At 41.1% G+C, this 18,221-nt stretch overlaps 1 protein-coding gene across 1 annotated transcript; it reads left to right on the forward strand.

Moving 5' to 3' along the window:
- The first annotated feature begins 13,682 nt into the window (after positions 1-13,682).
- Positions 13,683-17,374, forward strand: LOC105999181 (calcitonin gene-related peptide 2-like). The gene is made up of 4 exons (XM_013034132.1): positions 13,683-13,768; positions 14,473-14,616; positions 16,596-16,782; positions 17,304-17,374. Exons 1-3 carry the CDS (start codon positions 13,683-13,685, stop codon positions 16,756-16,758), a joined length of 393 nt encoding a protein of 130 aa, XP_012889586.1. The 3' UTR covers positions 16,759-16,782; positions 17,304-17,374.
- Positions 17,375-18,221: the final 847 nt, after the last annotated feature.

The raw sequence follows: 18,221 nt of genomic DNA on the forward strand, positions 1-18,221 counted from the left end.
TATTTTCACAATAAAAATAACTTATTAAAAAAACAATAAAAGCACAAAATTGAAGGGGACTTACAGTTATTTTAGTTACATGTAGCCAAAACACTAGAATGATTTTCCTAAGATAATCTAATGATACCTAAAGACTACAAATGAGCCGGGCGCTGGTGGCTCACGCCTGTAATCCTAGCTACTCAGGAGGCTGAGATCTGAGGATCGCAGTTCAAAGCCAGCCCGGGCAGGAGAGACTGTGAGACTCCTATCTCCAATAAACCACCAGAAAACCGGAAGTGGCGCTGTAGCTCAAGTGATAGAGCGCTAGCCTTGAGCTGAAGAGCTGAGGGACAGCGTCCAGGCCCAGAGTTCAAGTCCCACGACCGACCAAAAAAAAAAAAAAAGACTACAAATGATCTAAGTTTATTCCACACCTAGTAGGACTTCAGAGAAGGAAAAATAAAAGCCAGGGGATTGGTATAGACATTCATGCTAAACATCTATGATAAAAGTAGGAATAAATTTTCCAATGACTTACCCATTATCCTGCCTATGCACCTGCATTTCCATCTTTCTACAGAGAGAGATGGAAGGATTTCTTAGTAGTATTTTCTCCAATAAGGACTGAATTTTTGAGACACAAACCAAAAGATCAAATCATTTCCAGGTTTTCCAAAAGGGAAAAGAGGGAAGATAAGGAATCCATTGTTCTCTAACCTGCGGTGTTGGCTAAGTCATTAAACTTCTCAAGAAGGCTTTTCACCACATTTTCATTTCATGGGATTTTCAGTGAACAGTACTACTCAGTGCTGAATAACATTCAGGCATTGACTAGTTAAACATGTTAAACCACTAGTTGTTCAGCGGACAATTTGGTCCTGTTTAAGGGGCTTCCAAAGAGCCTTTTAAGATTTTCTACAGTCTTTGATGTCAAACAGTAACTTGTGCTGTGGAAATCAATACTTATCTGAACACCTTGAAAGTTGATTCATCTTGCCCCAGCTCCAAGCACCAATTCCTATTTGCCTGAAATGGAAAATACAGTTTCTACTCATGTCTTTAGCGTCTTATTAACTAGGCTTATGTTCTCCCTAAAACTGGATGTCTGATTATCCTAATATCATAGACTTTGTCTTCCCTATTATTATACCTCCTGAGAGAAATCCAAAGACACCCATTCTTCAGGGGGTGTCACTTAGCTGTGTCTTCCCTTGAACCCCACAAAGCTGATAGCAAAAGAAGAAGAAAACAGCATCTGAATAACTGAAATAGTTGTCACAAGAACCCTTTATTGATATTGTGACCACTCAACGTCTCTGGGCTGTACTTTCAAACACAGCTTGTGTATGGGCTCTACTCTCATACACAGCTCTACTCTCATATTTGCTTGTTCTGTTTGTTTCTTGGAGCACAAGTAGTTGAAACTATTGCTACAAAATACCACCTCCTTCCTGATCATTACTCAGAATGGCTAACTCAGTGTCTGTTTCCTAGGTGTCTACATATAATTCTGACATGCTTCATTTATCTCCTCTTGAATGGATGAGTTGAACAGATGTTACCAATATTTTTTCTATTGTTCTTGACCAGTATTTACAAGTTCTTACTCAATGTTTATATAGGATCTCTGTTCTAATACCATTCTACAAAGTTGGTTTTGGTTTTGGTTGTGGTTTTGTTGTTTGTTTCACTACAAACCAATGACACTAGCAAGATATGATAGTTGACAATCTGTTGGGAAAATATGAAGTGGAATAACCATAAAATTATATAGATATTAGATCTTAAAAATACATGGTATTTTTTGGTGTCACTGTCATTACCAAACCCCTGAGAATAATGTCTAACTCAATGATATTCTTATGATAGTGACAGAGAATCATAAAGAAAAGGCCTCAAATTATATTGGATTTAGTCTTTAAAAGAATGCAGAGAAGGGGCTGGGAAGGTGGCTCAATGGTACAGTGCCTGCCTCGCATGCATGAGGCCCTGGGTTCGATTCCTCAATACCACATAAATAGAGAAAGCTGGACGTGGCACTGTGGCTCAAGTGGTAGAGGGCTAGCCTTGAGCTGAAGAGCTGAAGAACAGTGCTCAGGCCCAGCATTCAAGCCCCATTACCGACAAAAGAAGAAAAAAGAGGAGAAGGAGGAGGAGGAGGAAGAGATGGTAGTAGTAGAGAAGACTGTGAGACACTTTTTCTAATTTACCCCATATAAAAGTTGATAGAACTTGGCACCTGTAAGGGGGCCCTTTTGTTTTAATGATAATCACAGCCACCACTCTAGAGTGCCTGTTCCATGCCAGACAATGTAATATATATATGATCATTAATCCTGCTGGGCAGAGTGCTGCAACATGGCCAGGCCTGTGTCTGAGAGGGTTGGAGGAGGCAAATTCATTCTGTTGTGGCCTTGGCAATTAATTTTATTTTGAGAATTAAAGACTTTATAGATTGTCTTCTTTTTTAGTAGGCGAGGAGTATGTAATGATTTTACTTAATTTACTGTATTAAGCTGATGTAATTTGGCATTTGAAGGAATAAGCTTTTGTTATACTAATAATAGCCACCACTCTCAAGTACCTACCCTATGCCAAGCAATGTGTCAGGTGTTTTAGCATAAAATATCTTTAATCCTGCCAGGTAGTTATTATTACAATCCCATTTTACATGTCAAGAAACTATAGCTCAGTGATATTAGTATCTGCTCAAGGTCAATAAGTGAGTGGTAGAGCCAAGACTCATATCGAGTTGCATAAGACCCCAAAGCTATACTCTTCACAATCCCACTCGAACTCAATTTATATAAGAATTTCCTTATATGCAACTTTATTGATACCTGGCAAAGCCCATAATGAAGCTCTCTCTCTAATGAGCTTTCTGGTAGAATGGGAAAGTTCCTATTTCTATCTCTCTGATTCCATGGAACAGTGTTCCTAGCCAGGAAAAGAACACCCTTTCTGGATCCAGTGAGTCTAAGCCAATGGAGAATTTTAATCATATTAGAGGAGCCCATCCTGAGTAATTCCTTGACGTCACCAACCTTTCAGAGTGACCAGTCTGGCCCTTGTCCATCATACTCAGTTCCTTCCTGGCAGCTGAAGCTACCCTAAAAATATCTCTGGACCTTGGAAGGAACCTCTCCTGGTGCCTACAGCAAAGAAGGTGCCTTTAGAGTAGGGAACAACACCTGCTCAGGCAATACTCAGCTCTTCTCTACAAGAAAGTCAAATAGACCCTTATTTTCCAAGAAAATCACATGAATGCTTTTCTCATCCTTAATCTGTTCTAAAACCCTCTGACTTGATGTCCCTAATTCTAAGCTCTATTAGAACATTAGGTGGTATGTTACATATCAAAAGTCTGAAAGTCTTTATACCTGAGTATGAATAATCATCACATTCTTTTCCTGGGGGAACATTAGAAATCTTTTCCATATTGGGTAGTTAAAAAGTCCTAGGGGTCATATTCACTACTCACATGTGTTACAATTCTCTACTGCCTGGTCAACCTCTGCAGCCACTAAGTTCTAAATACAAGTTGTTATTTCTGAAGTTGGTTGAGTTTTAATCCAGTGCTTCACTCACTAGAAAACTTGCTGCTTAGTTATTGTCCACGGAGTTTAGCAAAGATTTAGAAGTCATCAGACTCAAAGTCCAAGCCCCATCTTTAGTGTCTAATAGCTGCATAATAAGCTACCAGTGCATGGAGATTTGTGATGGAAAGGATTTGTTCTGCACTACTACTGGAGTCTCAACATAGACATCTTTGCCAAACTTGACAGATATTTGCTGATATAAAGAGGAGTTGTCTGCTCACCTCTTGTCCTTCACTCCATAGATTCCCACCCTTAACAGAGACTAAATAATTTCCCTTCTTTTTAGCTACTTTCTGGCTCTGGCTCCACCTTCTCCAGGAGGATTTCTCAAGTTCTCCAGCCTACAAAGCCCTCTTTTTCTGAGCTCCCACTAGTCATAGTCCTTGTCAATTAGTCCACCATGTACTTAACATGGGAGGCAGAACAATAACCTCTCCAAAATAGCTATATCCTGACTCCTTAGAAAAAGTAAAAAGACTTTACAGATATTATTAAATTGAAGACATTGAGATGGAAAGATCGTCCTGGATTGTTAGCGTTGAACCCAGTATAACCACAAGGATTCTGCTTAATAAAAGAAGGAAGCAGAAGAGGAACTCATAGTGATGAGATTCTGGTTTTGGTAAAGGGATGAAAGGGAGAACTGTGACTGGCTGCTATAGCTGAAAACAAAATGAAAATAGGTTCTCCCCTAGAACCTTCACAAAGAATCCAACCTTTCAAACATTTCAGCCTAGTGAGACAGATGTTGGATGCTAGGCTTTCACAGACATATAAGATAATTAATTTGCATTGTTTTAAGCTATTAAAATTGTATAGCTGAAATAGAAAACGAATACGCTTATTCACCAAGTGGTTTATTCTTTATTCTTCTTTGTTTCACATGCAAATTTATGCTTGTTCAAGTTGGTCCTGTTCATTTTCTCCTTTTCCTGAATACAGTGCACCTCAGTTCTGTTAACCTCAGTAGCTCACTTCCTATAGATAAGGCCAACCTTCTTTGACCCCAGTAGAGTCTGGGAGAACAAATGAAGCATCTAACTATCCAATTCCTAGGAATATAAATTAGCTCACAGAGAATACTGTACTATACCCTAAGTCCAGGGTCACCTACATGAAGGGATGGTAGCAACACAGGGGAAACAACAGATTTATTTACATTTGTTCAGGTTACACCAACAGAATGGAGATCAACAGGTTGGCCTAAGTTGCTCTTGAACACAAAAGAACAGTATGTATATCCCTTTTATTTGCAAATGCAAGGCTTTGCTCATTTGATCCCGCTTATTGTCTTCTACTTAAACTATACTCAAAACCTCACAAGATGATCTTATAAAGATAGCTTTACTTTTTCTTGGTTGCTTTGTATGTCCCTCCCCCAAAGTATAACCCCTGCTTTCACTGTATTTGATGTTGGTATAATTTGTGGAGGGGAAGGGGAAAAACAAGTCGTTTAAATAAGGATACAAGTGGACCCGTTGCAACAATGAGAAGTACAAGTTGTCATTTCGAAAACGAACTTTACAACTTTGGTGGGGGGGGGGAGGGAGGATTGGATGGGGGGGCGGGGGGAGCCTGGGAAGGGATGGGAAGGGTAAACAAAGGAGGAGGCTACAATGCTTGATAAGAAATGTACTCACTGTCTTGCCCATGTAATTGTAACCCCTCTGTACAGTATTTTCACAATAAAAAAATTTAAAAAATTAAAAAAAAGATAGCTTTACTTGTTGGTTCCATTTGTGCACAGATTTTTTTTATGACTTTAACACACGGAGGAAGCTTAAGTGGGGAAATCTAATGGACTCATCTTTACTCAACTCCAGTTAACTAGTTGTACTTTTCCTTCATTCATTTAATAACAAAGATATAAAAAGTCCTACACTTCTCACTTACCTAAGTCCTCATATATCCAATTAAATGCATTTATTGGGTTCATTCTATTTCTATGAACCATATAGAATATTGCCAAATGTGAATACCCATATAATTAGATTCTGTAACTCTTTTAAACAAATGTATTTTATGTATTCATAGTATCTATTAATTAACCTAATACATCTCTTTAAGCTCTCAATTGACTTATCGCTCAACCAAATTATTCACCATATATTTATTGAAATATTGGCTAGATCTACTTGAAAATTAATTCTTCTGTCATACCTCCTCACTTTAGAGGAAAATATTTCAGAGACCTTGTTAGAGCTGTTTTTCCACTGTTTTAAGAAGTATGTTCTTTAATAATAACAACACAAAATAAGAGAAAATAAAACAAATTCCTCTCTCTTAAGAAAAAAAGTGCTTTGGGAAAAAATGTGTTTTGAGCTCTAGGTAGAACTGCCAGAGAGCTACATTGCAAAGCGTCTGCTAACAACTTGCAAAAAGTTGGACTCCTGTCCAAGAGGAGTCAGCTACAAATTCATTTTCATGAGGTAGAGAAAAAATGGTGCTCCCAGTCTATCTGTCTTACTTTCTCTGGGTCCCTCTCCTAAGATACTGTTACCAGGAAACAAGAACCAATTCCTTCATTCTTTATTACTCTTACCTTTTCTGAAAAATCCTCACAATGAGGGAAGGGTAACATCTTTAATAATTTCATCATGCAATAGAAAGATGTATCCTTTCTCTTTCATATTCACCTATTCTGCTGTACTTTCATAAGGATAGCTTGACTAGAAAAGTGGAAGAAGCCAAATAGTGGATAGCCTAGGGCTATTCAAAAGTACTGTCAAGAAAACATATAGATAACAACATATTCATAGAAGGTCAGAATTAGAAGAAAAATTAGGACTCTGGACCCAACAGGATATAAATGGAGACCCAGATGATTCTCTCAAAAATCACATCTTTGTGTCAGGGTTTGGATTAAAACCCTGTCTACAGATTCCAGACACAATTTCTACTAACTCCTCTTCTATAACGTGATTTCCACTGGCAAACCAAGCACTCTACAAAGTCAGCCACTCTACAAAGTCAGATGAAGTAAAATAACACATCATGCTAAATACAAGTAAACTCATTTGGATTTGAAGGGAACGTGAATTATTTTTGTAGTATCTTAAATTTTTATTTTGTGAATCTAATTGGGCTAGCCATTTACTTAAGTGGCAGTACCAACATTTATTTTCTTACTGCGAAACTGACAGTCTCACATATGCTGGTACAGGAATTGTAAGTGATTTATGCTTGGTCATTGAGCTTCTCACCACAAATCATATCAGCCCTGAGGAAAACAGACAGACCCATATCTTCCTCTGAGTCAGTGCTCATTTCCAGGGGACCAGACCTCTTACCTGGCATCACAGTCAGATAAGGTATGTTCCGGAATTTTAGGAGTCAAGAAAATAAAATTAATTCAGACCAAATAATCTTACCAGTCTTTTGCTTGAACAATGAAGACAGTAACACCTATCTTATTAAACTGCTGAGAACATGAAAGCTAACATATACATTGTGCTTAGGACACAGATGGAACTTGATTGAAGTTTTAATATGCATATTTTCCCTTATTTTATTTCAATATTTTATGTAACTTTCATGCTTATTGCACATACAATATCCTTCATATAATTTCATATCTATGTCATTAAAAAACAAAGATATCCTTTCTGACATCCATGTAAAGATTTACCTCTTCTCCCAGATGCTCCTCAGTAGATGAATAGATCAAGAAAATATGAGACATATATATACACACACACACACACACACACACACATATATATATATATAATGGAATTCTATGCCTCCATCAAAAAGAATGATACCTCCCCATTTGTTAGGAAATGGAAAGACTTGGAAAAAATTATATTAAATGAAGTAACCCAGACCCAAAGAAACATAGGTCCCATGGTTTCCCTTATTTGCAATAACTAGTATATGTCTAGGACAAGCAGAAAAGGTCAAAAACTATATACATATGACCATATAAGATGATGCTAAGTGAAATGAACCCTAAGATATGTACATAAGAGGTTTTATCTTTGTCACTGTTGTTTTTAATGTACTTATAATGTACTATGTGATTGTTTTTTGTTTCTTTTCTATATTCTTTAACCCCTGTTTCACTTATTTGATTCCAGTGCCCTGCATGTTGTATATACATTTTTCTAATTTGGGGAGGGCAAGGAAAATAACAAAATGCTGAAATAAGGATACAGGTTGACCCATTGTAACAATGAGATGTACAAGACACTATGCTGAAAACAAACTTCAAAATTTCAGGGGGCAGGGAGGAGTTGGGGAGGTGGGGAGGGAAGGGGTGGTAGGGGAAAAACAAAGGAGGGTAACAATGCTCAATAGGAAATGTACTCATTACCTTATTCATGTAACTATAACCCCTCTGTGCAGTATCTTTATGATAAAAATATATATTAAAAAAGATTTACCTCTTCTAAAAGCTTCATCAAAATTCATACTTGGGTCCACTCGTAGCTAACTCTCTTTTTTTCTAATTTTTTTCTGTATATATGAAAAGGGTTTTTATTTGTTTGTTTGTTTGTTTTGGTCATTCGTGGGGCTTGAACTCTGGGTGTGGGCCCTGTCCATCAGCTCTTCAGATCAAGGCTAACACTCTACCACTTAAGCCATAGTACCACTTCCAGTTTTCTGAGTGGTTTATTGAAGATAGTCGTCTCACGACCTTTCCTACCCGGGCTGGCTTTGAACTGTGATTCTCAGATCTCAGCCTCCTGAGTAGCTAGGATTGCAGGTGTGAACCACCAGCACCCAGCTGAAAAGGTTTTATTCTTTAAAGATGTACTATGTGATATGTTCATAGACATGTGTATTGTGAAATTATGTTCATAGACATGTACATTGTGAAATTATTACCAAAATTAATACAATAAACAACTTTTTCCCTCCTACCTCTGTATATTGTATTTATATGTGTTTGTGTATACATGGCAAGAACATTTGAAGTCTACTGTCTTGGAAAAGTTCAAGAATATATTTTATCTTTAGTCAGTGTATACATTAGGTCTCCAGATTGACCAATATCTCTCCTTTTCGCACAATCTCTACCTCCTAATAACCATCTTCTACTCTTTATTACTATAAACTCTTTTTTCAAGATTACACATATAAGTGTAGTCATGCTATGTTTATCTTACTGTGTCTAACTTATTTCCCTTTCTATAATCTCCAAAAGTATACAGTATTTTTCCTTATCAATAAGAGCATTATGTGTCAACAATAAGCAAGTTGCAAGTGGCAGGATTTCCTTCTTTTCAAGGCTGAATAATATCCCATCATATATACACATACACCACATATTCTTTCCCTACTTATCTCTCAATGGACACTCAGGTGTTTCCATCTATTGGCTTTTATGAATCTTGCTGTCACTTAACAGCTATCTATCTATATTCTCTCTCCCCCAGTAAGAGTTTTACTGCTCTCTAAAGTTGTCTTAGGAAAATTATCAGAAGTAAAAGTTCTCCTTTTGGAGTTCTTCAGTAAATTCAGTGGTGGAAAGTTTTATATCTGCCCTTCTTTAAACAGTACTATCAATTTTCAGTAGAGACACTCCAGTGAAGTTTGTAGCTCCAACTGTCTACCATGATAAAGAATGGGTTTCTACTGTCAATTCAATTGCCACTGACACTGCAATTAGTATTGTGATTCTGTTGTTATACATAAATTGAACAGATAGCATTATGTTTGACTTGAGCTCCGAGCTTTGAAAGTGCATGTTTTTTCCTTTTGGATTGTCACTTGTTTACTTCATTACTTTCTTGCTCAATAAAAAGAGTTAGCCTTTAGGGATAAACCTTCTAACCATGTGGAAATTCACATAAGAACTTTCTACAAAATTTCATTAGTGTTTTAAATAGACATTACAGATAGAATTCATTGGAGGGTTGTAAAAGTTTTTTCTCAAACTAGATTATTTCACAACCAATCCTGATTTCCAGATTTAGAAATTAGGAAAAGTGACAGTGACATGAAGGGCTGTTATCAGATCATCATTTTCCTTAACTGCTCTCCACAGATCTGGACCATGCTCTGTTTAGTGTTAAAAGTCAGAGAAGTTCCCCCTGATGAGCAGAATCTAAGAGCACTGGAAGATCTCAAGTATTTGGGGATCATGGGATAAATCAAGAATGGTTTCAAAAGAAAATAGTTTTACATTTCCCCAGGAGAGTCTAGTCTTTAGAATAAACCCTAGGGGTAACTCTTCCCTAATTTCTTCCTGGAAACTTCTAACAGGACACCCAACCCGTGTTCAATAAAACACGCTTAATAGTTTTGCACTCCTAGTTTGGAAAGCCAGTATTATACAGCTGTAACTTGGTCAGGATTTTCTCTAAGAGACCAACTAGTGAATTTGCTAGAATTAATTAATTTCCATTTAAGACTAACGGAGCACTTACTGGTGCGCCCAGCGTCGGGCTATTTACCAAAGAAAATACTTTTCCTTTAACCTTTTCCCAGCACATCCAGTAACTTCCTACAAATTTAGGAGGGATTGAGGGATAATGCCTGTTTGCTTTTCCCTTTCCCCAAGATGACTATAGAATAAGGTTTGAAATTGCTGGAGGCTACACTAGCGCCCTCTGGGTATAGACTGTTTAGACACCCATAGCAGACTCTAGTGATTTGTAGCTATGGAAGATTTCACTGAGAGGCACTGTTACAGACTGAAGAATCACACTGCAGCTAGGAGCAGAGTTTCGGACCACTGGTGCCATGAAATTTCTAAACTACAGTGTCGTCACCAATACATGAATAAAAGCCACAGGTTCTCTCTTTGGGCAAACGCACATCAAAGACACATATGCTTGCAAACGATTTAGAAAGTCCGTACATTAGATTTCTCTGGAATTAAAAGAAAAAAATATTTCCTGAGAATTACTGTCACCTGAACGCAAATGGATTTTACCACAATCCCAAATGGCCATGGCCACCGTGCGCCACATAGTGGCTGTAACTTGTCCTTCCCAACTCCTTTTTGAAACTCCACGGGAGCTCAGAACTTAATTTCTGGAAGAAAGAAAAACAACGGGGCGGTGGGGGGGAAGCCCAGAAGCCCCCAGAGTCAGTCGCAAAAGTCGCGCCCAGGCTTTTACAGGCAGTTAGGAGATAAGCAGAGGAGGGGAGGGAGCGGAGCGAAGGAGACAGATCGGTGCGGCTCAGCCCAGTTCGGAGCCAGCACAGCTAGCATTTCCCAGCTCTGAACCTGAGGACCTGTTGTGGTCCTACCCCTACAGTTCTTACTACCTGGGGTCTTTTGAGGCCTTCCGGCCTACTGACCCTGTGGAAAGAGATCTGAGACACCCGGCCCCAGCCTTAAGTTGTTATTGCCTTCTGCCACCCCGCAGAAGGGAATCTTAGAAGTTAGGCAGGTCCGCTGACGCCTTGCGCATGAAAGCTGTGGACCCTCGAAGAAGAAGAGATGTGTTGTGAGGCAGGGGTACCCTAGGAAATGCTGACAAACGTGAAGCCAGGATCCTCGTATCCATCCACAGCCCCTAGATGATGCTACTGCTGTACTTAACAGCCCTAACAGCATGCAAAAAGGCTGCAGTGGATTGAGCCCTGTGAGCTCTGATTAGGGAATTCCGGAAAAGTGGAGCTTCTTTTGCGCACCCAACAAATGCTTTGGTCTAAACCTCATTCTAGGTGCTACGGGGGCGTGAAAGCTCTGGGAGAGGGCTGGTTTGAGAGGGATTCAGATCAAGTATAATCGGGTGCGATGGAGTGCCCCTATATTTTTTTTTTGAGAGTGTGAGCGGACACAGATTAGCTTCGGGAGGATACTTGGAATGTGCCTGCAGGAGAGAAGAAGGCAGGCTTGGAACACGTTTGAGAGTGATCCTCTAAGAATACACCTTGTGCGCCAAAGTCCGAGTGACCGAGCTCGTTGGCGTGTTGGCCAAGCACACAGCACCGTCAAGCCTATCTGCTCTCTAGTCTAAGACCTAAGTGGGGCAAAGGGGTGGAGAGCGGCCGGGCCGGAATAAATACCACTTAAACATCTTTGCAAACAGCAGCTGAAGCACAGGGGCAGCTGTGTAAATGGTTCAAGCAGGTGGAGTGGAAGGTGATGGATGTGGGACCGGAGAAGGAAGAGTTAGAAATTTGGATGGAGGTTTTGGAAGCATCTGTTGCTTGCTTCTCGGCCCGCGGGGCTGTGGACCCCTTCCTCGTGCATGCAATGGGTCTGAAGAGAACCCGGGACCCTTCAAAGCCATAGGAGGCAGTCTAGCTCAATAGGGATTGGAAAAGCATCAGTAGAAATCTTCAGGACTTCCCTGCTGGGAAACGGATATCTGCCTTCCAAAAGCTGGGCTTTCCTGTAACATTTCCTCAAGATGGGACTAATGTGCCCATTTTAAAGATGGGTTCATTAAGAATCCTTAAAGTGATTTGCCTGTGACCGCACACCCTGGAATGACGCCGCCACACTAAAACTCTGTTCTAACAAAGTTCTTGTTTCCATCTGCATTTCCTGCTTCCCACCAGCTTCTCCCTTCAGTGCAATGTTACCACGGAATACGCGTCCAAAGAATCCATCCTTCGGCTTGCTAACATTCTAAGCCTAGCTTGGGCAGGCATCTGGACCCCGCCCACCAAGATCGTGCAGCTGGGGTTGGGGGTGAGCATGAAAGTTCAAAGCCAATGAATGAATGAAGTGGTGAGATCTGTTTTTACGTCAAACCGCCCTCAAATTCCCGCTTATTTTAAGGGCTTTTCTCGTATTTCCCCGCCCCGACTATCACTTTTATTAATGACCTCAATGCAAACACACAAGTGAAGCGGTCCTGATGGACATTTCAGGTTCCGGAAGCATGGTGGTGACGCAATGTGGATGGGGCACAAGACCACTCCGCCCATTGGTTGCCCCGCTGCGCTTGAGGACCCCTCCCGACCCAGGGCGGCGGGAATAAGAGCAGCTGTTTGCGCTGGGCGGCTGGAGTCACTGCCCAGCGAGTCCCCTCCGCAAGTGCTACCAGGCTGTAGCTGGACTGGACGCCTTCGCCGCCGCCTCTGCTCTAAGTCACCATCAGACAGGTGAGCCCCAAGATTCTCCTGCTCAGGTGTGTGTGTGTGCTCTCTCTTCTTGCTCCTTCCCATCCCATCAGTCTATCTCTTAGTTTATATTCCTACCACTTCTCTGTCCACTTCTATTTCAGTCTCTTTGCCAATCTGTTAGTTCGCGATTCTTTCGACACTCCTGCTCCAGTTAGATTCGGACGGGTATCTATCAGAGAACTCCTTGCTGCGCTCTTCCCACGTGGCTGCAGGCTCCTTTCTCCTGCTGCCGCATGCTTAAGCCAAGATTCAGTCCCCGAGCGTTCAGAACGCAGCAGCAGCATGCAAGAGTGAGGTTTCTGCAGATGAAATATTCCAGGAGTCAGGACTAGTACCTCCCATTCCCTGGAAACTTGATTCAGAGCCTGGGCTAGCATGAGGGTGTGGCAAAAACTAGCTGCTGAACGACTGAGTGCAAGCCTCACTCCTGGCTTTGGGAGTTACTAAGGGAAGTGTCTTGGGTCCAAACTTGAGACTTCCTTAAACTTGGTTCTTGCAAACAACTGAATGGCTAGAGAGAGGAGCAGCTGAACTCAATTTCTCAGGGCTTTTAACTGTTGGAGATATTCCCTCGCCATATCCTCTCCCTCCCCATCCTCACGGAAAGAAGTCAGCTAGCTCTGGGTCTCCTTACCTGAGTAATAGTTGGGACAGGGTCTACAAGCCAAGGTCGTGGTGCTTTCAACCACTCAGAAGTGGAGGCAAGAGGCACTCTCCCAGGCGTAGAGAACTTAGCATTCCACGGGCTCTGAATTCAATCCCCAAAACTGGATGCAGAAGGAGGGACTCTATCAACAGGTTAATTGCATGTGCTGCTCATAGAAGAGTTCTTCAGACTGAGAACTCACCACCAATCTGTTCTGCCAAAATCACTCCTCCGGCTTGCCAAACCATGTGTGTTATAAGCCCACCAGACTTTCCCATTGGTCCACTTTGTTGATAAAGAAACAGAGGAAGAGTAATGTAGTAACTAGCAGAAGCCACATAACCAAGTATTTAGAAGCAAGCAGAAGCAAACAGAGAACTGCTGCAGATGACATCATTCTTCCTTTGCAGGGAGGCATTATGGGCTTCCAGAAGTTCTCTCTCTTCCTAGCTCTCAGCATCTTGGTCCTGTACCAGGTTGGCAGCCTCCATGCAGTGCCATTCAGGTAAGACAGACTAAAGATCTGCATACAATCGCCTGACTCTTCATTGTGGTGTTCTGAATGTTTAAAAAAATGGCATCTCTCTTAAGGGAAATATTTGTTTATTATCGATTTATTGGCATAAAGATGGGGGCGCACAATTTATAAATAGTAATGAGATGTACAATGATTTTGTTATATTTCATATTGACTATTAACTCTCACAAAATTCTTTCATTGTTTTCTGATTTTTATATTGGTAACCAATCTATGTATCCAATTAAGCCATGTTCTGAGAAATAAACCTCATCTTAACCTGTGTATTAGTTCAGTGAAAAATTTGTTGCTATTGAAACTGATTTGTAACATGTTGATCTTTTTCTCACCTATGTCCAAATTTTATTTATGAAATTTAATCCTTTTCAGATTCAATACTAATTTTAAGCTTTATCATTTGATTTTTAATATTGGCTGTGCTTAACACTTGCAAAATTCCTGAAAATTAACCATCAGCATTCATAAGACTATAAGAACTGGCTCCAGTATACCACTGCTTGGAGACCATGCCAATGAAGTGAAGACACTAGCTCCTAGTGAAGACTCTGGCCTCAAGCCCTGCAGCTATATCCCTAGGGAAAGAAGCAGGGAGCAAGAAGCTTGGCTGCTTATTCTGGGGAGGAAGCAGGCAGTGGCTCAGAGCCTGCTTTGGGTCTACCTCCCCTCTGCAGATCTACCTTGGAGGGCAGCCCAGATCTGGCCACCCTCAGTGAGGAAGAGCTGCGCCTTCTGCTGGCTGAACTAGTGCAGGACTATGTGCAGATGAAGGCCAGGGAGTTGGAGCTTCAGCAGACGCAGGAAGCTGAGGACTCCAGGTAAGGCTCCCTACCCAGTCCAGCATACATCTTCCCACACACAGGTGCACACACACACACACAGAAGGGAAGGGAGGATGGCAAGAGGTAAAGGAGAACATACATGGTCAGAAGTCCTGAAGGCAATGTTAACAGAACCTAGGTCAAGCTGTTCTCGAGCTCCATAGAAGACAGAGGTCACCTGGAGTGACTGGGTAGATCACATTTAGAAGATCCATTTCCAAAAGCAGTTAGAGAAGGTGTGGAATTGCTTACAGTGGGAACTGGTTCATCAATACTGGGGAAACCTCCCAGCACAGAATGGATTAAAACTAGTAAGAGTAAAACTGAAACCTGGGGATAGACCTTTGGTATATCTGGGGAGAATGTTTTATTTGGCTCCCCCACATTAATCTGCATATAATGTTCTTTCATACCAACAAGGAGTCCTTGTTATACATTTTCAAAGTGAAAGGAAGGCCTTTCAGGGGGTATGGGCAGGTAGAGGAGTGACTGAGGTAGGTCTGAGACTCTACAGAGATGTGCATGTTTTCAATGGATCCGGTAGAGCACCCTTCTCCAGCCCTACCTCCCTGTGTTCCTGGAGCCTGGAAAGAGACCAGCCCTGGCCTGGTCCTAGCACTGCCTGGGCAGAGGCATGTGGGGACCTGCATCCACCCTGAGAATGACCCTGTCAAGCATGAAGGACTGAACAGCAGAATGCCAGAAAATATCACCCTTTCCCAACTGCAGCCCTTCCTCACCCTACCCTAACTAACCCCATCCCTGAGTCCTCCCAATGAAGGAAGTATGAGTTGCCTTCCTGCCTGTGCCGTCTGCCCTAGCTTGAAGTCTTCATGCTTACCCTTATATTGACTGCATACAGAGGCAGCCCCTACGGCATGTTTTTTTTTTTCTGGCATGTTTTTTTTCTTTGCAGCCTGGACAGCTCCAGATCTAAGCGGTGTGGGAATCTGAGTACCTGCATGCTGGGCTCGTACACCCAAGACCTCAACAAATTTCACACATTCCCCCAAACCGCAATTGGGGTTGGAGCACCTGGCAAGAAAAGGAATGTGGCCAGAAACTTGGAGACAAACTACCACCCTTATGTTGGCATGCCCCAATATACCAACTAAGCTTCCCCTTTCCTTTCTAATTTCCTTTCTTGCTTCCTTCCTATAACTTGATGCATGTGGCTTTTCTCTGGTTGCTCTTTGGGCTGTTATTGGTGGCTCTCCTGTGGCAGAGGATGTCTGGAACCTCTGATGGGCAAAAAGAAAGGACTCAGAGACCCAGAGAGAACCATTTGGGAACATATCAGAGAGCAAGGTACTCCTCTGAGGCTTCTGAAGATTTCAGAACAGAACTTCTCAATCCTGCTTCTCAATTGTGCTGGTTGGTTGGGAATAAAACTATTTTTTCTAAAAGGATCTGAGCTGTGGTGGTGGCTTCTCTGACTCACATCTCAGGCTTCATGGTATTTAAGAACTGTGCTTAGAAATAGCCTTAGGCTTGGGGTAGCTGGATACAAGGTATGATGGTGATCCTACTGACAGAGCTCAAACAACAAGAACAGATCTTAAAGAGAAGGTAGGTAAGCACTTCTGGAATTCTGCTCTTTTCTCAGGTAAGATCCAGGGATTTTCATTTTCTTAAGAAGGGGTACTTGTACCTGTGACTAGGAAATAGATTCCATAGTCCTTGCAAATAAGTCTCCATGTGGCACCATAATTCCCCCTAGGCTCATAAGCCTTTGCTGATTTTTAACCTGTTTCATGGCTACTCATCCTGACACCTTCTAGGTTCCCCCATGGAGACCAATCACACCATTTTCCCTAATAGCCCTGTGATTTTTCATCTCTGATAACTGATTAGGAGAAACACTTAAGGTTAATTAGTGCTTCTCAGCACAGCAATATTACCATGATGATCTCAAGGGACAAGCTCCACCCAAGTCATCACCATCGGACCTCTTCCTTCTCCATTCTGATAATCAGTATCGCTGCCCAGAAGAGAGCCTGTAACACTGCCACCTGTGTGACCCAACGACTGGCAGGCTTGCTGAGCAGATCAGGGGGTGTAGTGAAGGATGACTTCGTGCCCACCAATGTGGATTCCAATGCCTTTGGCCGCCGCCGCCGCAGGAACCTTCAAGCCTGAGCAGCCAATGACTCCAGGATGAAGGTGACTGCCTTGTACTGTTGGGTGGGAAGATAGATAACTACATATAGTCCATGCTTTGAGCCTCTGAGGACCCATTATAGTTGAGAATATCTACACAGAAAGGTATCTCCACTAATGTCTGAAGGAAAAACACTGAGACTTTATCTTCTCTGTTTTTCTACTCTTTCTTGTACCACTAAGATGATCAGCCCAGAAAATGTAAACACTGCTAATTTGCCATTTTAATTATGATGGTTCTAGCATTTTGACTTAAAAGGTAATGACATTATCCTTTAAGAGTATAAACTGTAATGTTTTAAACTTTTGAATTAAAAGTAGGATCTTGTGCTCAACTGTGTTTGCCCTCTACTAGCTATAAGACCACATGTGGGCCAGTCACTTAACACAGTGGGCTTCAGTTTCTCACTTTAAAAATCAAGGATTTCAAAAGTATCTAGGTACTATCATTAATATAAAGAGTAAATGAGATAATAGATTCAAAATACTGTCAATTAAAAGAACTAAACTATGTTTCTTTTTAGGTCATAAGGAAGCTAAACTCTACTTCTTTAAATGTGTAATGGAAATCATTATAGGGAAGGCTCCAAGGAAGACACATATTTGCATCCTTCTTGCTATTGAAAACTTTCTCCTTTGTTGAAAGGAACTGAAGCTAAGTAGAGAATATGCTCATTGCAGTTACCTGTTGTGCATCATTTTTATATTTGATTCTGTATCCAATAAACATGACAGCATGTCTCCTTGGCTTATCTGATAGCATACCTGGTCCCCATCAACCATCCTGTTGATGTTGACAGCACTGTTAAACTTCCAGGGGACATGAAATCACTGCCTCTTGGGCATCTGGGGACACAGGACAAGGCTGTGACTTAACAGAACTATTTGTTTAAAGAAATGTCAATGTTGTCAGTTGTGAAATTAATCAAAATTAAAACTGTATTTTCAATACTCTTAAATGGAGTCATTGCTGCTATTTATGCTGTTTGTCCTGGGGGAATTTCAAGGGCCTATGAGTATTTTGCTGACTGGGCTGACTCACTAGAATCAAAAACAACATGCTTGAGATGGACTCTCTATGTCTTGTGCTCTCAGTTTATGTTCTCTATTGTGTATGTCAAAGAAGACAATGCACATTTATTTTCAGAGAGTTTTCTGGTTCTCAACCCAAAAGGTGACCCATGTACTTCATCTTTATGTATGCCCTTACATGTTTCTGCCTTTCTTCCTCTAAGAGCTCCTTCATATACTCATTAGCCTAAAATGCTCTTTAGAAATGATGGGTTACAGTTTGAAATATGGATTTGTCTGGCCAACCATCAGTGTCATCCAGTCCAACTTCCTAAACTGTGAAGTGTAGAGAAGTATCTTGCTTAAAGACTTTTCAATAAATTTAACAGAGACATTTGTGCATTTAACAATACTGAGTGCCTATTGTATAG

This window comes from Dipodomys ordii, unplaced genomic scaffold (genome assembly GCF_000151885.1).
Source record: "Dipodomys ordii isolate 6190 unplaced genomic scaffold, Dord_2.0 Scaffold183, whole genome shotgun sequence".
Lineage (NCBI taxonomy): Eukaryota > Metazoa > Chordata > Mammalia > Rodentia > Heteromyidae > Dipodomys > Dipodomys ordii.

Excerpts from the sequence above, each read along its gene's own strand:
- LOC105999181 (XM_013034132.1), top strand. The coding sequence starts at position 13,683 with ATGGGCTTCCAGAAGTTCTCTCTCTTCCTAGCTCTCAGCATCTTGGTC. Across the intron at positions 13,769-14,472 it reads CTCCATGCAGTGCCATTCAG|ATCTACCTTGGAGGGCAGCC; the intron begins GTAAGACAGACT and ends TCCCCTCTGCAG. Across the intron at positions 14,617-16,595 it reads CAGGAAGCTGAGGACTCCAG|TATCGCTGCCCAGAAGAGAG; the intron begins GTAAGGCTCCCT and ends TCTGATAATCAG.